Raw genomic sequence first — 21994 nt, forward strand, 5'->3', positions numbered from 1 at the left:
ATAACTTTTCTTTAACTCATTTTTCACCCACTTGGCCAATTACCCTGACCCAGAAAATCAATCTGAAATGTAAAGAGTACTGCACTCATTCTCCTTGGGTTGGCTCAGAGAACTTTCCAATTTTGGTGTGTAGAAATTCCAGGAAGAAAACTCTATGTACCTCAACAGAGTACACAGAAAACCTAGCACTGGATTTCAGCACACAGTGAGAAAATGTGCCCACTGCTATTTCCTGTGATTCTACTGCACTCCTAACTCCCCTCTCAGAGTCCCCCAGGCTACTAAATAAGCAGTGAAAGAACATACATTGTCTGACCACGTAAGGAAACTTACAGGGAAGAGTTTTTTTTTTTTTTTAATGACATGAATTACTACTTTGTTTTGCCTGCATCTCCCACTAGAATGTGAGTGCCGTTAAGACAACTACTTTATCTTTTTTTATTTTTTATGTTTTAATTTAAGGTAAACAAATTTCATATATACAGATTTAAGAACATGGTGATACTTCCCACTCTAGTCTCCCTCCCACCCATGCTCCCACCCTTCCTGCTCCTTCTTCTTATTCCCTCAATTTTTACAATAATCTACTTTTAGTTTACTTTATATTCATAAGATTAACCCTACACTAAGTGAAGAGTTAAACAAATAAAGGAAAAAAAACACTGTGACTTTGTCTTTACCTGTTTTGTTCTCTGCCTATCTCTGGCACTTTGAATAATATTTGGCCATAGAAGATAACCTAGAAGTATTTATTGAATTAGTGAATAAATATTGCTTCACTGCTTAAAACCATTGCATGCAAGACAAAGTTAAAATGCTCAGTATGACTTCCAGCACCCTTTGCTTGCCTGATCAAGTCTCATCTCTTATCACATTCCATCTTGACATCTATGCCTCAGCCATTTGATCTTCATTCAGTTTCATTGGTAGAGCACACTTTCTCAAGAACATAGGCCATCAAAATAGGTATGATTAAACTATTCTTTCTATTTTTTCCCTTGCCAACATATCCTTATATTTCAGGCTTTACCTGAGAGGTTTTATAGCTGTGTCTGTCTCCTTATAGTTCCTCTGTCTCAAAGCCATTTTCACAACTTGTTGAAATGTGTCATACATAACCGTCTCAGACCTTTGTAACAGAGGAAAGCTAATGAACAGTGAACTTGGCTCAAAAATCTCATTAAATTCGTTACCTAAGTCACTAGACAAAGGAAAGGTGGTAGGAGGAAAAAACCTGCTTCTCCCCACTATTGTTGTTGAGAAAGAGACATCTATGCATGCCTCCTGACTTACTCCCACCCTTCACCATATGAGTGCTCCAATTGTTGTTTTCTGATAAAGATTTATAATTTAAAGACAAATAGCCACCACTGACATGGTCAATTGTGGGAGGTAGCAATAGACAGAGGGACTGAAGAAGAGGAGGGAGAAAAGTCCATGATAATTGTTCCTAGCTCCTAAACAGCCTTATAAAATATTCATCAGGAGATCTAATACCCTCCATAGTCCAAACCTAGCTATCCCTTAAACAAACATATAAAACTCAGGATGCATCAGTGAGATTATATCTATATCCATATCTATATCAATATCCATATCTATATCTGTATCTATCTATCTATCTATATATATATATATATATATCACTCAGGATATACTGGTTCTCCTCATCCTTTAAAACAAACTCTCTCTCTCTCTCTCTCTCTTTCCCTCTCCCCTCCCCCAACTTTGGTCAGGATTTGCAGTGTAGTGGGTAAACCCACCAACTGTGATACTGGCATTTTTTAAATAAAAAATAAATCTGTTTTAAAACTCTCTCTTTTTCAATCCCTGTCTAGTTTAATACTTTTTTTTTAATTTATTTTGAAAGAGTTACAGAGAGAGGGAGAGACAGAGAGCTGCCATCTAGGAGTTCACTCCCTAGATGGCTACAACAGCCAATGTTGGGCCAGGCCAAAGCCAGGAGCCAGGAGATTCATCCGGGTCTCCCACATGGGTAGCAGGGGCCCAAATAGTTCAGCTATCTTCTATTGCTTTTCCCAGGCCATTAGCAGGGAGCAATGAGGACAAAAACTGTGATCATATAGGATACCAGTGTTACAGGTGGCAGCTTTACCCACTCTGCCAAATGCTGTCCCCAAGTTTAATATTTATTTATGTGAGTGTATTGCCTATTCTTATAGCTGATCTAAAGAGAGAAGAAAGAATTGGCCTTGATCTAGCTCTGGGGCACAGCATTATCTCTAAATGTTTCAGCAACATCAATGCAGATAGGAGAGTTTCTGAATGTCTTAGCATTTACTTTGGCCAACTCTGAATTATATAACATCTTTGTAAATTTTATAGTCCTATGTGTTTATTTTATCAAGGAGAATGACAACACTCTGAATTGTCTGAGCGAGGCATATTGTTTTAGGGGCAGAATCATATTTTAAGGCTTTTACTGAAATTGCAACAATTACATCTTCATTTTATAAAAGTTCTTCCTCCCCCTCCTAGCCCATCCCTTGCATATATGAATGTGAGATTTCTCTTTGGATATTATTTACCTTTCTTTATCTGACTTATTTTCTTGCAGGAGTTAAGCCCAGAATCAACACACCCAGACTTCCGACTTTGGCTGACAAGTTACCCATCTCCAAATTTCCCTGTGTCAGTACTGCAAAATGGAGTGAAAATGACCAATGAAGCGCCGAAAGGTTTACGGGCTAATATCATTCGATCATACCTCATGGACCCGATCTCTGACCCTGAGTTCTTTGGCAGCTGCAAAAAGCCTGTTAGTAATGGCTAAGTCTTGTTACCTCAGCCCTGTAAAGCAGTTCAAGTGGCCCCTGGTGATCACGGATATGTGCATGGTGTAAAACTACAAATTAAATAGGCCTCCTACACTGCAGTGCAGTTGGTTTTGATTACTGATTATTGACTGTGCCGAAGTCAATTGTATTAATATTTTATTTTAATTTCACCACCAGCCTCATTCCTGCTCAGCTGAGATCTTATGGGGTGTCATTAATAATGTAGCTTTCTATTTAGAAGGTCAGCTGTAAGCCATTCTTGGCACAAATCTGCAAGGCTGGAGAATCTTGTTTCAGGATATTAACTGAGCCCTTTGCTATTTGGAACCATATCTCTAAATTAAAACATAAAAATATTTCCTCCATATAACTATAATGAGAGTGCAAATGATTTTCCTCCTTGATTGATGGGACTCATAGGGTCTTTTTTAGTGTCACCAGGCAAGCAGGGAAAACACCCACTGCTTTCATGATTAGAATTCTGTGTGTGAATGTCTGTGACCTAAAAATGCTTCACAGTGTTTTACCATAATTAAAAATGGAAGAGTTTCCTTTTAAGAGGGGTTATGAACCTTAGTATGTTTCTGCCATTAAAAAGCTCACACCCTTGATGTCTGAAAATGTTTTAAGTGCACATCAAAAGGAAACATTTAAAATAAAGAAGTACTTTCATTAAATAAAAGTTTAGCTGCTAAAAAAAAGTGCCTATATTTAAAACTAAGCTAAACCTTATCCTATGCTTCTAAAATTTGCTATATTATGTAGCTTTTGTGTTGATTAGGTCCAGAGAGAGTAGGTTACTCTCAAACAGGTGGTGAGGGCATTTCTGTGTATTGCAGACTAGCTAGAGCCCCTTTGCAAAAGTTGACTCTACCATCCCTTTCTTCAAGATCAGGTCTCTCCATTAGTTGTCACATATATTAGTAGTTCAGGCATTTATGAAACAGTCCAGGGGGCCGGCGCCGTGGCTCACTTGACTAATCCTCCGCCTGCGGCACCGGAATCCCATATGGGCTCCGGGTTCTAGTCCTGGTTGCTCCTCTTCCAGTCCAGCTCTCTGCTGTAGCCCAGGAGGACAGTGGAGGATGGCCCAAGTGCTTGGGTGCCTGCACCCCCCTGGGAGACCAGGAAGAAGCACCTGGTTTTGGATTGGCGTGGCTCCGGCCATAGCAGCCATTTGGGGGGTGAACCAACAGAAGCAAGACCTTTCTCTCTGTCTCTCCCTCTCACTGTCTGTAACTCTACCTGTCAAATAAATAAATAATAAATCTTAAAAAAAAAAAAAAAGAAAGAAACAGTCCAGTCCAAAAGCAAAATCTCATTAAGTGCCCAGGAACACATCATAATGTCTGTTTTATCTTTTTGCTTGGAAATAATTTTAAAACTCAGGAAAGTTTCAAGTGTAAAACTAGTATAAGAAATGGCCATAATGGTAGAGGGAGTAGGAGGTGGGATGGAAGTGGGGGTGGGAGGGCAGATATGGGGGGGGGGAATAACCACTACATTCCTAAACAATTTATTAAATAAAAGCTTGCTAAAAATAAATAAGTAAATAACTGAGGCAAAAAAAAAGAAAAGAAAAAGGAATGGCCTATACCCTTTGCCTATAGTCACCTCCTATTAATATTTTATTCCATTTGCTTTATCATTTATATTTCTTTTCTGTATCTCTTTGTCTTTCAATATATACCCAATATCAAGTTTATACACACACACACATACATACACACATTCACATGTATACATACATACATAATAGTCCTTTATCCTTAAATATTTTGGTGCATATTTCCTAAGAATAGGAACATTATCTCATCCTAGTCCAATTATTACTTTTAGTGAATTTAGCAAGGACACACTATTGTATGAAATCTACAATTTGTGCTCCTGTGTTGCCAGTTTGTGCAGTAATATCCTTCAGGTGTTTTCCTTGCCCATGACAGGGTTGGGCTCATGTTTAGTACTGTATTTTTTTCTGTGTCTCTTTTGCCTCATTTGGTATGGAACATTTCCCCAATCTTCCTCTGTTTCTTACGACACTGACATCTCTGAAGGATTCATATCCCTCCCTTGTTAAAAAGAAAGTACTTCTCATTTGGGGTTTGTTTTCTTGTGATTATATTTCTACTCATTCTCAAACTACTACATAATCAAAACAAACATAGATATTTTATAACCATGTAAATAAACTATTCCTCATCCACATCTATTATCCTTTGAGGATTCTTGCCTGATCTAGTTACCAAATCCAGCACTTTCTACATTTGATACTTGGTGCTCTCCAATAAACAACAATTCTGTCTTTTACCTTATTTGGGCATCCATTATTGGTATAAAATAAGGAGTTTCTGGGTTTTTCCTCCAATGACTTACAGTTCGTACTATGTTTAAGTTTTTTGGTGCTCAATTTGCTCCAGAATAGGAATTCCTTTGACCTAGTTCCTCTGCACTTATTATAGTTCCCATCTTTTAAAATTTTTGGTATTTCAGGTTCATTTTGTACCTGCCCCAGTCCTGAATGCAGCCATTTTTCTGAAAAGTCCTATTTCTTTTTAATGGAGAATGGTATTAGAGAGCATGATGTGGATGTTGGATGAGCTCATTGCTACTGCATTGTCTTTGGTTCTTGACCCTTTTCAGTGGAGATAACTCAGAAATAACACACACACACACACACACACACGTACAGCCAAGTTTATGTGTGCATATGCATTCAGAGCATAGCTCCAACTTCAGCTCCTCTCCTCAGGCTTCTCGCTTGCTTGCTTTTCCTCATGACATATTTGTCTCTTCTACAGTGAGAAACCTGGCCTCCAACAACATCAATGCATTCACTGATTTGTTTGATTCTCTAATAAATCCGGTTTAGTTCCAGAATTAGCCCAGCATTTTTACCTTTAATTTCTCCCATCTCTGTGGTTGAATTTATGTTACTTTTCTTTTGTCTTCCACTCACCCTTCCAAGTTTATTCTATGAGGGAAACCTTTCCTGTGCTCCTGGGAAAAACTTGGAGCATTCCCATGACTTTTCTAGTCACTGTTAGGTAATAAAATGTCCTAAACTGTCATTTAAAATTGCAAAGCCAGCCTGGATTCAGGAATTAGAAAGTCTAAAGCAATTTATTAATCATTATTTCAATTTTCATTCAAAATCTATGCTTCAACGTCCCAGTATCTCACTTCAGGTCTATAGTCAGTGAGCTTCATACGCTCAGGGGAAGAGGCTGGAGTTGGCATCTTTCTTCTTCTCACTCTTCCTGCACTTGATAGATGCTGATACTGACCCCTCAGTTCAGAGTGTGTGTAGGAAGGAGGCCGGGAGGAGCAGAAATTCCTCTTTGGGACTGGTATTGCTTGGAGCTCTCTGGACTTGAGAGTGGTTTCACCCTGACTTTCTCTTTTTAGTTTTTGATGGTTTCTCCTTATGTTCCCCTACTAGACTCCTCTAACTATAATCCTTTTCACTTGGCGTCACCTCACCTTCAGAAGGTGCTCCTGTTTCCCTCTCAGCTTCTATTTTCCTTTCACACTGGCTCTTAACTGTTGGGATTTCCTTAGTCCATGGCAGAAGCCTTCTTGACCATGGCACCTTCAAAACGACCCGTAGCTTCCATTCCTCGCCCAAGTTCCCTATCGGCTCCTTGAGAATCCCACCAGCTCGGCCTGTCATCAGAGAGGATGAGGGAAATGATTCCCTTTCATAGTTCTCTACTCTGCAGCTATAGACTCCTCTACTTTTCAGGCCTGAGTTTTGCACTTTTCCACCCTGTCCAGCTGCAGGAAATGTGTCAACTCTTAGAATAGCCCCATTAACTTCTTGTGAACTGGAAATTAGAAGGTAAGTCCCATGCAATTTTCTCCCTTGAAGATGAAGAAGGCTCCAAGCTACTACCTCCAAGGAAATCCCAAATCCTCTCTCAAACTCCATTTTGACTATGTTTTCCTTTCCTTGTGAGTTTTAGAGCTGTCTAATTGGTTTGAATTATCTCCTTGGAACTATCTCCATTATAATCTAGGATCACACATTGGAGTTATGAATTCTGGTGAATTATGAATTTAGTCAAAATCTTAACAATCCTGTAAGGTCACGTTGAATTAGATGATTTACTATACTTCCTAAAAGCCTGATGTTTATGGACAGCTATATGTGTTAATTGAACAGGCATATAAATAGGTGTGTTTTTACCTAAAGAGCGTATAGAAATGTATTTAATTCTGTTTCAGTTATACCTTGAGATGAATATATCCCTAAGTATTTATTTACATAAAACATGGTAAATATAATGTTAGGAGGGAAAATAATTATGTGTAATCATTTCTTCTCATTACAGGATGAATTCAAGAAGTTACTTTATGGTCTCTGTTTCTTTCATGCTTTGGTACAAGAAAGAAGGAAATTTGGACCTTTGGGATGGAATATTCCTTATGAGTTCAATGAGACAGATTTAAGAATCAGTGTACAGCAACTCCACATGTTCCTGAACCAGTATGAGGTATTGTAAAAATCACAGTGAAGACATTACCTATTTTGCTCTTTATTATGTGTTTTACAGGGAGCCGAGGCTTCTGATTAATTTATATTCCTATAAAATGAATGGCAGGGTAGTTCTCAATGGCTTACTAAGTAGTACTTTATTATAACTGCTATAGCATATAGTTGAGATGTCAGTTTCCCCATCAGGAAACTAAATTTTATCATTTATTTTGACATATAAACAATTATAGAGACCTGAACAGTGATCACATTGGACTTATTTGAATAAGACTTGAGAAGATCAAAAATCAACCAGTTTCCAAAATAGAACTAACAAATAAATATTCTTCTTTTCTGTAACATGTCTTTATTTTTAGAAAAATGTCATTATGCTTTTATTCCATTGTTTGGATCACTTGTCAGGAAAACCAAACCATTTATACCAGTGGTGTTAAGCTGGAGTATAGATCTTGAAAAAAGCCAAATAGCCTAATGTCACATACACATTTCAACCTCTGCAATCCTGTTGTACACACACACACACACACACACATACACACACACACAACACAGCAGTACCCTTTTTTCTTTTTAAAGATTTATTTTATTTGAAAGAGTTAGAGAGGGAAGGAAGGGGGGTGAATCTTCCATCTGCTGGTTTACTCCCAAAATGGTCACAGTGGCAGGGCTGGGACAGGCCTAAGCCAGGAGCCCATTGCTCCATCCTGGTCTCCCATGTGGGTGCAGGGATCTGAGCACTTGGGCTATCTTCCACTGCTTTCCCAGGTGCTGGATTGTAAGTGGAGCAGCTGGGACTTGAAGTGGCATCCATATGGGATGCCAATGTTGCAGGCAGAGGCTTAACACACTGTGCCACAGTGCTGGCTCCTACTCTTTTTCTATTTTTCTTTTTAAGATTTATTTATTTATTGGAAGGCAGATTACAGAGGCAGATAGAGAGAGACAGAAAGAAAGATCTTCAGTCTACTAGTTCACTCTCCAGATGGCCACAATGTCCAGAGCTTGGCCAATCTGAAGCCAGAAGCCAAGAGCTTCTTCCAGGTCTCCCATGTGGGTGCAGGAGCCTAAGGAGTTGGGTCATCTTTTACTGCTTTCCCAGGCCATAGCATAGAGCTGGACTGGTACTGGAGCAGACAGGACTCGAACTGGCACCCATTTGGGATGCCAACACTGCAGGCTGGGGTTTTAACTCACTCTGCCACAGTGCCAGCCCCACCTACCCTTTTTCTTATTGTTACTTGTTTACCAGTTCTATTTTTAACATGTGTGCAGCTTTGAAGAATGATTTGGAATCAACCCATATGCTATAATGATGTGGAGCTTTTTGGAAAGTGAATCTTCTGAATTTTAGTAGAATTTTATTCAAATGTATTTGGAAATCTTTAATTCACTTAGTCATTGGAATATGAAAAACTTTGATTTGGGGTTGGGCACTTGTCACAGTGTTAAGCCACCACTCAGGATACCTACATCCCATATTGGAGTGCCTTGGTTTAAGTCTCAGCTCTGCTTCCAATTCCAGCTGCCTGCTAATGAGCACTTTTGGAGGCTGCAGGTGACAGCTCAAGTGTTTGTGTCCCTTCCATACATCTGGGAGACCTGGACTGAGTTCCAGGATCCTGGCTTTGACCTGGTATAATCTGAGCTATCGCAAACATCTGAGTGAACCACTACTACATGGAGCTTACTCTCTCTCTCTCTCTCTCAAACAAAAAATTTTGGACTTTGAAACTTTTAGTGCATTATATTTCTTTTTTAAAAGATTTGCAGGAGCCAATGTTGTGCCAATAGCAGGTGAGTCCCTGCCTACAATGCAGGCATCCCATATAGGCACCAATTCAAGCCCCCGCTGCTCTGCTTCCCATCCAACTCCTTGCTAATGTGCCTGGGAAAACCAGCAGAGGATGACTCAAGTCCTTGGGCCCCTGCGCTCATGTAGGACACCCTGATGAAGCTCCTGGCTCCTGGCTTTGGCCTGGTCCAGCTCTGGCCTTTGTGGCCATTTGGGGAGTGAACCTGCTGATGGTAGCTCTCTCTGTGTCTTTCTCTCTCTCTTTAACTCTGCCTTTCAAATAAATAAATAAATCTTTAAAAAAAATTCACAAACAGGAAGACATTGAATTCTATTTCTATAAAAACAAAGAAATCATCAAAATAAATATTGAGAACTCAAATGCCGTTATCTAAACTTATATGAAGAACCTTCCATTTGAATTTCTGTGTTTCGTTAGACAGAGTCTTACTCTGTATTACATTTAATGAATTAAAAACACTTTTAACTCTGCAGCATGTAGATTTGGCAAAACATTCAAAAGGATCATAAATTTAATGGGTTATTTCTTGTAAGTAACATTTGTCCAAAAAAGATAGTAACAGGACAGGAGAGAAACAATGATACAGTGCTCAAGAAAATAAATTTTTTTAATTTTTTTTAACTTTTATTTAATGAATATAAATTTCCAAAGTACGACTTATGGATTACAATGGCTTCCCCCCCATACCATCCCTCCCACCCACAACCCTCCCCTTTCCCACTCCCTCTCCCCTTCCATTCACATCAAGATTCATTTTCGATTATCTTAATATACAGAAGATCAGCTTAGTATACATTAAGTAAGGATTTCAACAGTTTGCTCCCACACAGAAACATAAAGTGAAAAATAATAGATGATTTTTTTAAATGATGATGAAATCAGATCAGACCTATTGTCATGTTTAATCTCAGTGAGAGTCAAGTTGAGAATTGATACTTTCTTTTTTTTTTTTTTACAGAAGATCAGTTTAGTATGCATTAAGTAAAGATTTCAACAGTTTGCACCCCCATAGAAACACAAAGTGAAATATATTGTTTGAGTACTCGTTATAGCATTAAATCTCAATGCACAGCACATTAAGGACAGAGATCCTAGCAGACTCATAGAATGGCAGATGTCCTAAATAGCACTCTGGCCTCAGAATCAGCCCTAAAGGCATTTGGATCTGGCTGAAAAGCCCATGAGAGTATTTCAGGCATGGAAAGCCAAGACACTCTGGGAAAAGATCTCTGTGAGTGAGATCCCAGTGGAAAGAACAGGTCATCAAAGAAGGAGGTACCTTTCTCTGAAGGGAGGAGAGAACCTCCACTTTGACTATGACCTTGTCTAAACAAGATAAGAGTCGGAGAACTCAGAGGGCTTCCATAGCCTTGGAAACTCATGACTGGAGCATAGGGAGATTACTGATGCCATAGACAGGAGTGTCAATTTGTAAAGTCAACAACAGGAGTCACTGTGCACTTACTCCTCAAGAAAATAATTTAGCTAACATAATTACATTTTTCAGCACCAAAAAATTGAAAAGCATGAAACTTCTTTCATTTATCAATATTTTTCTGGATGAATAATATTCTAATTTAAATTATTATAGTCTATACTGAAGAGTCAATTAAAAGTATGCAATTGTGCATGGTTGTTCAAGATTCAAAAATCAGTTAATATAATACATCACATCAATGGGCTAAAAAAGAAAAAATTAACATGATCATTATCAATAAATGCAGGAAAAGTATTTGCCAAATTGCAACAGCCAGGACGAGCATTATGGCGCAGTGGGTTAATCTACCACCTGTAATATGCCAGCAACCTGTATGAGTGTCAGTTTGAGTCTCATCTGCTCTGCTTCTGATCCAGCTCCCTGCTAATACACTTGGGAAAGCAGCAAAAAATGACCAAAGTACAGGGGCCCCTGCAACCCATGTGGGAGACCTGGAGGGAGTTCCTGGTTCCTGGTTTCAGCCTGGCCAACACCAGCTGTTGGGGCCTTTTAGGGAGTGAACCAGCTGATAGAAGACCTCTGTCTCTCTCCCTCTCTGTCTCTCCTTTCAACATCTATAATTCTGCAATTCAAATAAATAAAATCTAAAAAAAAAAAAAACTCAGCCATTCATGATTTTTAAGAAAAGTCAACCAGTAATTAAAGGAAACTTCCTCAACTTGATAAAGAATATGTACAAAAACTTACAGTTAACATCATACTTAAATAGTGAGAATCTAAAAGTTTTCCTAGGAAGGTCAGAAACAAATCAAGGATGTCTTGCATCACCATTTCTTTTCTTTTTTTCTTTTCAACTTTTATTTAGTAAACATAAATTTCCAAAGTACAGTTTATGGATTACAATGGCTTTTCCCCCATAACTTCCCTCTCACCTGCACCCCTCCCATCTCCCGCTCACTCTCCCATTCCATTCACATCAAGATTCATTTTCAATTATCTTTATATACAGAAGATCGATTTAGTATATATTAAGTAAAGATTTCATCAGTTTGTACCCACACAGAAACCCAAAGTGTAAAATACTGTTTCAGTACTAGTTATAGCATTACTTCACATTGGACAACACATTAGGGAAAGATCCCACATTAGAAGTACATACACAGTAACTCCTGTTGTTGACTTAACAATTTGACACTCTTGTTTATGGCGTCAGTAATCTCCCTAGGCTCTAGTCATGAGTTGCCAAGGCTATGGAAGCCTTTTGAATTTGCCTCCAAGCAGCACCTGGCAGTCACTAATGCTCCGTAATTCTTTCCCTCTCCAGCTGTGTCTTACTTTCTACCACTCCCCACATCCCCTCTGTTTCATGCTTTGAACTGTACTACTACAATCTATTTGCTTATCTCTCAGTCTGATGTATTATTTCACATATCTGCTTTAGCATATATTTTTCTGCTATTCTGATGGCTCTTTCCAGTACTCAATCCTTGTCTACTTTTGGGACTCTTTTTTTTTTTACAGGCAGAGAGAGAGAGACAGAGAGAAAGGTCTTTCTTTTCTATTGGTTCACCCCCCAAATGGTTCACCCCCCCAATGGCTGCTACAGCCGGCATGCTGTGCCAATCCGAAGCCAGGAGCCAGGTGCCCAAGCACTTGGGCTATCTTCCACTGCCTTCCTGGGCCACAGCAGAGAGCTGGACTGGAAGAGGAGCAACCAGGACAGAATCTGGCGCCCCGACCAGGACTAGAACCCGGGGTGCTGGTGCCACAGGCAGAGGATTAGCCTAGTGAGCCGTGGCGCCGTGAGCCACAGCGCCGGCTGGGACTCTTTCTTGAATAATAGACTTAGAAGCCAAATTTATCCTCCCTTTGCAGATTTCTTTTTTTTTTTTTATAAAGATATATTTATTTATTTGAAAGGCAGAGAGAGAGAGAGAGAGAGAGAGAGAGGTCTTCCATCTACTGGCTCACTCCCCAAATAGCTGCGACAGCTACAGCTGGGCCAATCCAAAGCCAGGAGCAAGCAGCTTCTTCCAGGTGTCCCACACGGGTGCAGGGGCCCAAGGAGTTGGGCCATTTTCCACCGATTTCCCAGGCCTTAGCAGAGAGCTAGATTGGAATTCGAGCAGCTAGGACTTGAACCGGCACCCATATGAGATGCCTACACTGCAGGCAGCGGCTTTACCTGCCACAGCGCTGGCCCGTGTTGTGTTGTTTTAAAAGAGCTGAGACCATGGGCAGGGAGACCCTGCCATTGCGCAGCTTGGGCCGTTGCGACCAACTGTGGAGTGAACCAGCAGATGGAAGACCCCTTTCTCTCTCTCTCTCTGCCTCTCCTTCTCTCTCTGTGTAACTCTTTCAAATAAATAAATAAATCAAAAAAAAAAAAAAAAAAAAAACCAGGAAGCCACTACGTTTCTGTGAGATCTGCCAATTTACATGTCTTTTCCAGCCCCTGGAAAAAACACTCCCCAATGTGATAAACCCTGGTCCTGAGTGCACTGCTGAAATAACAGGTAGCATGTTGGCTAAGTTAAACCCTTTGACACCTAAATAAAACTCTCTCCCTTCCAGGTCTCATCCATGTGTCACAAAGCTCTCCCAGAGACTAGCTGCCCCAAGTGTTCCCTCAATCACATATACTGAATGTTAAATTAGCAAATGAGTTTTCTTATTATAGTTCATTTTTGGTATGGTGGGAGCCCAAGAAAGCAAGCCCAAGAAGTGTATACATCTAATCAAACTCAAACATTTGATTTGAAAGGACATAATTGTTTATGGGTCCTCCTTCCTGATTTTGTTTTCCACAAGTTCTTGGTCAATGACACATGTTCTCCTAAACTCACAGCCTTAAGTTATTCTACCAAATAAATGAATTTCATAATTTTCATCCCCTAATTCAATAAATTTCCCTTTTTAATTTCTAGTACCTACTCTTCCCTAGTGCTATGATTTCTGTAGAAGAAATCTCTCAAAGTAAGGAGGGAAAGTAAAGCAAAAAATGATGAAAAAAATCCTCTAGTAAAAGATTACTCTGTATTAGTATCAAACATTTTTAAACATTGCTCTACACAAGATCCTCAAAAAGTTCATGGAAATGTGTATAACAAAAAACTGCATAGATTGCAAAAAGGTTTTCAGCAAAATACTCGCATATTACTTTTTAAAAATTGTTTCCTTGGGAAAAAAGTTAGTAGTTTTCTTTTCAGGAACTTAGGTGAAAGGATCATTCAAAATTCTAAGAAATATAAAATTTAATAGAATATAACATTTTAGTTCACAATTGACCACACTGATAGGTCTAAGAGTCAAAGGGATCACACAAACAAGACTAGTGTCTGCTAATACTAACTGATAGAATCAAAAAGGAAGAGAATGATCCAACATGGGAAGCAGGATACACAGCAGACTCATAGAATGACAGATGTCCTAAATAGCACTCTGGCCTCAGAATCAGCCCTTAAGGGATTCGGATCTGGCTGAAGAGCCCATGAGAGTATTTTAGGCATGGAAAGCCAAGACACTCTGGCAAAAAAAAAAAAAAAAAAAAAAAAACCTAAATGAAAGATCTCTATGAGTGAGATCCCAGTGGAGAGAATGGGGCCATCAAAGAAGGAGGTACCTTTCTCTGAAGGGAGGAGAGAACTTCCACTTTGACTATGACCCTGCCGGAATAAGATCGAAGTCGGCGAACTCAAAAGGCTTCCATAGCCTTGGCAACTCATGACTAGAGCCTAGGGAGATTACTGACGCCATAAACAAGAGTGTCAAATTGTTAAGTCAACAACAGGAGTCACTGTGTATGTACTTCTAATGTGGAATCTTTCCCTAATGTGTTGTCCAATGTGAAGTAATGCTATAACTAGTACTGAAACAGTATTTTACACTTTGGGTTTCTGTGTGGGTACAAACTGATGAAATCTTTACTTAATATATACTAAATCGATCTTCTGTATATAAAGATAATTGAAAATGAATCTTGATGTGAATGGAATGGGAGAGTGAGCGGGAGATGGGAGGGGTGCGAGTGGGAGGGAAGTTATGGGGGGGGAGCCATTGTAATCCATAAACTTTACTTTGGAAATTTATATTTACTAAATAAAAGTTAAAAAAAAAACTTAGGAGCAACTTAAATGCTCAATATTACATGATATTTATTAAAATAGTGTTTTCAAAGAATGAATATCTGTCTCTGTTGCTCTGCCTTTCAAATAAATAATAAAATAAAATTTCAGAAATCAAGAATACAATGCTATTAAACATACTAAGAGTATATTTAAAGAAAAGTATGATTATCTCTGAATTATATTGGATTTGATTTGGCACAAAGTGGGTGCTCAAATAATGTTGGTTGAATAGTTGTATGGTTGTATTCTCAGCACTTGATTGAATGAAATGAAAACCCACAAAAGGAAAGAAAGACCCTGGGAAAAAATTGCAACAATTAGCAGGGACATATATAAAGGGAAATTTTATTCAGGCAAACTTTTTGTAAAATGTTTAATAATAGGAGCCAACAAAAAACATGATTCCTTATAATGTGCTACTGGAAACACTTAATTAGCTGAGTGACTTGATCTCCCCATTTTAGGAACTGCCCTATGATGCTTTGCGATATATGACTGGCGAATGCAATTATGGAGGCAGGGTGACTGATGACTGGGACCGGCGCACACTGCGCAGCATTCTAAACAAATTCTTCAATGAAGAATTAGTTCAAAATCCAGACTATAAATTCGACTCGAGTGGCATCTATTTTGTCCCTCCTGCTGGTGATGTAAGTATGCCATTCAAGAAAACCAAAAACAGTAAACATGAATTTCCTCTGGTAGTGATGATATATTTAAAAAATAGTGATTTCCTCCTAGGCTCTGTTTTCTGTTCACATTTATCTGTGCTTTCTTTAGTCATATAGGAACAGAGCATACCCCATACTGAGATGGGTTACTGGTTGCCTGTTTGTTGTAATGTGAGAGTATTAGAAATGTTGCTCACCCAAGAATAGATTCCTCCATGACCTGAATTTCTCACTAATCCAGTCCTTTGAGTAAAAAGATACTGGTTTATAAATTATTAACATAATATTTATTTCACAGTTATTTGCAAGTCAGTTACAAGTGGTTATCTCACTATAGCTCCATGTTAACATTGATATTATTATTTAATCGCTTTTACAAATGAGAAAACAGGTTCATTAAGGCTAAATGACTGGAGTCAGCATTTAGCCTGGCAATTAAGATTCTCATGTCCTGTACTATAATGTGTGGGTTTGATTACCCAACTCCAGCTCCTGACTCCAGCTTCCTGCTTACACAGACCCTAAAATACAGAAGTGATGACTCAAGTAATTGGATTTCTGCCACTGCCACTAATGTGGGAGTCCTGGATTAGATTACCAGCTCTCATGTTTAGCACTGGCCCAGCCTCAACTGTCGAGGGCATTTGAGGAGTAAATTGGCAGTTGGAAGCTCTATCTCTTTCTGTCTCTCTCTCTCTCTCTCTCTCCCTCTCTCCTTCCCTCCCAAGTTAATGGATTATCTAATTAACCTTTTAAAATTATGTTGAGTGACTTGCTCAAAGTCATATAGGCAGAAAGTAGCAAAAAGACACAGAACACTTGGTCTCTTGCACAAGGACAAGGTTCTCTTTTGCTTTTGCGTTTCCTCTAGTCCTATCCACTGATTTCAGATTTTTTTAAGATTTATTTATTTATCTGAAAGTTAAAGTTGCACAGAGAGAGAAGGAGAAGCAGAGAGAGAGAGAGACAGAGGTCTTCCATCTGCTGGTTCACTCCCCAAACGGCTGCAAAGGCTGGAGCTGTGCTGACCTGAAGCCAGGAGCCAGGAGCTTCTTCCTGGTCTCCCACATGCATGCAGGGGCCCATCTTGGACCATCTTGTACTGCTTTCCCAGGTCATAACAGAGAGTTGTATCAGAAATGGAGCAGCTGGGACTCAAACTGGTGCCCATATGGAATACATGCACTGCACGTGGCATCTTTATCCACTACGCCACAGTGCCAACCCCTGATTTCAGATTTTTACACAATTGATTTCTAGGGACAACCAAATTGGTTTTCATTTTATCTCTAGAAGTCAAATTGAAAGTTAAGCCCATGACCACATGCAAAAGAGACACATACCATAAGCCCCTGACCCTAACCCCATCATCCACTAGGATTAATGCTAGATGAGGACAAGTGTTGATGTAGCTGAAAGGAAAAGTCAGTCCCAGAGCTTAAGTCACTGATTGGGTGGAGCAAGTGAACATGCAGAGCTGAGATAACAAGATCTCTAACAATGAATTGTCAAGTGAGGAGAGGGCAAGGTGAAGTAGGTGCATGTAATGATGTAGCTTGACCCATGAAGGAAAACCATCAATGGTTTATATGTAACCATAGGTGCCATATATGTATATGTGTGTCTGCATAGGATTACATAAGTGTCAAGAAAGTTGTGGCATTTTGGTAAAAGTCTTGGAGATAAAATATATGTACATATGGATTAAAAGATGGCTGGTGTTAATGGTGGTTATCTCAAGATAATAAGATTTCAGATAGGGAGCCAGCACTGTGGCATAGCGGGTTAACCTGCCCTCTGCAGTACCGGCATCCCATATGGGCACTGGTTCCAGCTCCATTTGTGATCCAGTTCCCTGCTAATGTGCCTGGGAAAGCAGCAGATGATAGCCCAAGTCCTTGGGCCCCTGCACCCATGTGTGAGACCCAGAGGAAGCTCATGGCTCCTGGCTTCAGTCTGGCCCAGCCCTGACCATTGTGGCCCTTTGGGGAGTAAACCAACGGCTGGAAGCTCTCTCTCTCTCTCTCTCTCTCTCTCTGTCTCTCTCTGTCTCTCCCCCTCTCTCTGTAACTCTGACTTTCAAGTGAATAAGTAAAGCTTAAAAAAATATTTCAGATAACATTTACTTATTTGAATTGGTGAATTTTTTACACAATGAAAGTAAACCATAAACAGAGTAAGTAAAAATATTATTTTTATTGTAAAAAATTAAGAATAGTCATCAGCAAGATGTGACACAGAAAGATTTCTCTGGAAGACATTTCTAAATGAAGTTAGAATTTCATTTCCTTCATTTAAAACTCATTTCAATTGAATGACACATTTTACTTTTTCTCTCAAAGTGTGTCCACATTGTTTTGTAAAATTTGGCTCAGGCTGAAAGACAGTGAAAGCATTCAACATCCACTCTTACAGGCTCCTCTCCTCAATAGCTGTGTATTGAAAATTACCTACAGTATAATTGATTTCTAACCTCCTGGCTTCTCACCCTTCGCCTTTGCAGCACAAAAGCTACATCGAATACACAAAGGCTCTGCCACTGACCCCGGCACCGGAAATCTTTGGGATGAATGCCAATGCAGATATCACCAAAGATCAGTCAGAAACGCAACTGCTGTTCGATAACATTCTTCTTACACAGGTGAGTGAGCTGCGCAGGAACCAGCTTCTGAGACCTGTGGTGAAAGTGTCTCAGAAGAATGTGCCAGAACAGTCGAAGCTTCCTTACATGGTTCTGTCAAAGTGGAGAAGCAGTTGAAGGAAAAGGGGAAATGCACATTTTTCCTAAATATGGACTTAAACATGCAATGCAGAAACACGGAAACATATAGGTTTTCCCCTTCACAGTCTTCTGTTTTGGAAGCTAGATCTTTTCTTTGACTACAGTTCTGCTTCTAGGAGTAGCACTTGGGCTTTCTTGCAGAAGTCATGCCCGAATACATTATATATTATGCCCTTTCAATTTCTTAAAGCAAAAGAATTTCAAAGATATTTGGGAAGCAGTTTGATAACAGAATCTGTTGAGAATTTTAACTTTTCTTTTTCCACTCTCAGTCTCAGTCTCAGTCTCAGTTCAGCAGGAATTTTAGTGACTCATCTGTATAAACTATTCCAGAACATTTAACCTGTTTTACATAGAAACAGTTTCTTTCACACTACCATTGTATTAGATTACATATTATTTAAATTGTATGACTGCAGTAGTAAGTATAGAGTGAATAAGTAGGTTTAAGGAAAGAATACAGCTGAATTTGGGTAAGCGTGAAGCACTTGGGAGCATTAGTGCACTGCCATGTAGCAGAGAAATCTTTTAAGGCATCAGAGGGAACTCAGCATGCCACGGACAGTCAGTACACTTGAATAAGAACATTTGTTGATCTTGCTTGTCCATTAAGAGATCTTCTCTTGAATTATTCTTTGTCTAGAAAATGTGCTCAGTTATTTGTTTCTTTTTTTAATTTTTGAAAGCAAATGAATTTAAATGGCAAGAATTCCCATGGTGATGAAATGAAATTTTAAAAATGAAGGGTGAATATCAGCCCAGCAAATTGTCTGACTAAATGAATTGTAACTGATATTTTTATTTTTATGGAATCATTGGGTAAAAATGATCATCATTAATATTGAAAGAGTGCTTATTGGGTGTCAGCACTGTTTTGAGGACTTTTTATATAATAATGTAATACTCATGACAATCCTGTGAGGTAGATGTTATTATTATTCCCACTTCATAGCTGCAAAACTGAGATGCAGAAAGACTTACAAGTTTGCCCAAAGTCACATCGGACAATTTCAAGCTGGGAATCAAAGCCAAGCAGTCCAGCTCCCAGTAGTTTGGCTGCAGAATCTGTGCCCTCAATTTTTATCCTATATTTTTTCTATATTCTAAAAATGAGACCAGCTCAGGAAGGTAGGTAACCAGAAATGCTGAAAAAGCTAAAACTTCAAAGAATAATATGGTATGCTATCCTTAACAGAAGAGTCCATGGTACTCTCATCTCTGGTCTATTCTATGCTAACATTTTTTGGATAAGGCAAAAGGAAAATGGATGTTTTTATGTCCATTTTGCACATTGATAGCGTTAAAATAAAACAGCTATTTCCTGGGCATAAAAGTATATGTGCAACATTAGTAAGTAGACCTTTAGGAGCATTTGATATGTGCAGTACACAATGGTCTGACAATAGGATGTTTTTTAGCTTTATTTAAACTTGATGGTGTGTGCCACATTACAGAATATATAAAACAGTGAATTCATTCCAATAGAAAATGACTCAGAACCAAACGAATAAGCTTAAATACACAAGGGGTATTTTCTCAGTATGTAATTAAACAACCTCTTTCAATATTCTTGAACTCAGATTGGTAAGTACTATTATAGATAATGGGTAAGCAGTAGTTCAGTGATTCTAGATTGAGTTTATCACCCTTCAGAGGTAAAGAGACCAGAACCATAGAAGTTGGAGAGCAAGTTAATGATGACAAAACTTTTACATTGTGTGTTTAATTAATACAACTTGGGAAAAATAAGAGAGGGTAATATTGGAGAAGAGATCATTTTCTTCAGCTTAACTTTTGAATAAGAAATTGTTTCAGCTTAAGGTATTATAAAGCTAGATATGGTCTAGGATCCTTGAAAAGGTTAAGTTCTGTCTCATAAAAAGTGAATTTTATTTGTCTTGATTTGCTTAATTAAAGGATGATAGCTATTAATCAGAGGGCACTTCAAATATATCATGGGAAAATGAAATTATTTATTTTGGTGCAAAAATTTGTTGAAATCTAGTTTTTCATGATACATATTCTATATGAACTTTTGGAAGATCCTTTGTAGATTCCAAATGGCATTTATGAAAGCTCTAAGGAAGAGTGTAAAAAGGAAAATGCTAAGATGAAAAATTGCAAATAAATAGCACCCAATAGCTCTTACTTTTCTATCAGTTGAATGTGACTTTTTCAACCTATCACCCCAATTATGCAAATCTGGTGTGTGAGAGATAAAGGGACTGTGTTATTAAAATGTTGTTGATGGGTCATAGACCTGGGATTTGAGCTTTTTAATTGCCTTTTTATTTTTTTTGTGTACAGGAGAATATAGCTCTAGTTAGAAAATATGAGTTTTAGTGCCTTCTGTATAGTCAAATAGAAATTGTATGCAAAAGACAAGTAGAAATCAGTGTGCAATTCTTCAATTGTATTGAACTTATCTATTTTGCTACTTTTAGCTAAATACTTACTATATTTTTGTTCACTATTATTTGTTTTATATATGTAGTTATAAGCCGAGTACTTTGGGATCATAATAAAGGATTATTGTATGGACATATATAATTTTTACTAGCACATAATTGAGGCTTGACAATATTTAATTATTTTATTGTTCGACTTGCAGGATCTTATGGTGGTATGTTATAGGTAGCATTAAAAAATCACAAGAGAAACCTAGGTAAAAAATCCTAGATAATATTTATAGAATATTAAATGTTACAGAATATAAATCAGGAAACAAAATCTGAGTGAAGAGTCAACACAATTTCATCATGCTCTTGGGAAAATATGAGATAAATTTGTTTATATTCTAATAATGCTATTCTCTCTCCATACTCACACACACACACACACACACATTCATTTGTTCTGAGGATTAAAGAGTTTTTCCTGAAAATATAGATTCATTTGCACAGTGCCACTAGAACATAAAAAACAAAAATTGAATTGAAATTCTCCTTCCTTGCTTCCAAGGTGAACCATGAAAGACTGCCTTTTCTCCATAACTCTTCCAACTGCTTAGAGTAGATGAGCTTATTTTCTTTGCCCTCCTGGTTCAAGGAGAAAACTATATCTCTGCTTTTGGCAACCAGTGGCACCAGAGTTATTAGCAAATATATTTTGAGGCCAGCTTTCTCAAAGCAAGATCAGATGTCCTGCGTCTAGGTGTTAATCCCCATCAGCACTGGCCTTTCCTCGAATGTAAAGGCATTTTCTCCTGTCGGTAGCATCTCTTCTTCCCACTCTATCCAGGCAACAAAGTGAACAACTGATTTGCTTTCTCCAAGATCCTCCCTTTTACCTTTAACACAACACACATCCTTCTTTCTCTTTCTCTTAGCAGTTGTTTTCTCTCAAAAATCCACCCTATGCCTGTTGTCACTTTAATAACTTTTGTGTGGAGAAGATTATGAATGAAATAACAGGGTGGTATTCACTCTTATAAAGATTTACCTTGGGATTTTTCCTATTCGGCTATTATTAGAACTTTATAAGGGTTTTTGAGTTATGGTTGGAATCTTGATAGTCTCGTTCAGCAGGTGCTGGTGCAAAATCATCAGATGAAGTAGTAAATGAGGTCGCCGGTGACATCTTGGGTAAACTTCCAAACAACTTTGACATTGAGGCTGCAATGAGGAGATTCCCAACAACTTACACTCAGAGCATGAACACTGTACTTGTCCAAGAGATGGGACGGTTTAATAAGTTATTGCAGACCATAAGAGAATCATGCATTAATATTCAAAAAGCAATCAAGGTAAGAAAAATACTATAAAAATCACTGAATTAAGCATAGTACCCATTTCTTAGTTCTTTTGACCTTGAGGAGCTTATAGAATTCAGGGAGTAATTGATAATAAGTAGGTAAATAAGTATAGAAG

General features: G+C 38.4%; 1 protein-coding gene across 1 annotated transcript in view; it reads left to right on the forward strand.

Annotated features, from left to right (window-relative positions):
- Nucleotides 1–21994, forward strand: part of DNAH7 (dynein axonemal heavy chain 7) — a gene marked incomplete in the record, with an annotated part of 367056 nt that overhangs the window by 329815 nt on the left and 15247 nt on the right. The window contains 5 exon segments of the mRNA XM_070070446.1: nucleotides 2579–2779; nucleotides 7130–7291; nucleotides 15137–15322; nucleotides 17847–17984; nucleotides 21640–21870. Of these exon segments, the coding sequence (XP_069926547.1) occupies nucleotides 2579–2779; nucleotides 7130–7291; nucleotides 15137–15322; nucleotides 17847–17984; nucleotides 21640–21870 (918 nt within the window).

The sequence above is a fragment of the Oryctolagus cuniculus genome, chromosome 3 (genome assembly GCF_964237555.1).
Source record: "Oryctolagus cuniculus chromosome 3, mOryCun1.1, whole genome shotgun sequence".
Taxonomy (NCBI): Eukaryota; Metazoa; Chordata; class Mammalia; order Lagomorpha; family Leporidae; genus Oryctolagus; species Oryctolagus cuniculus.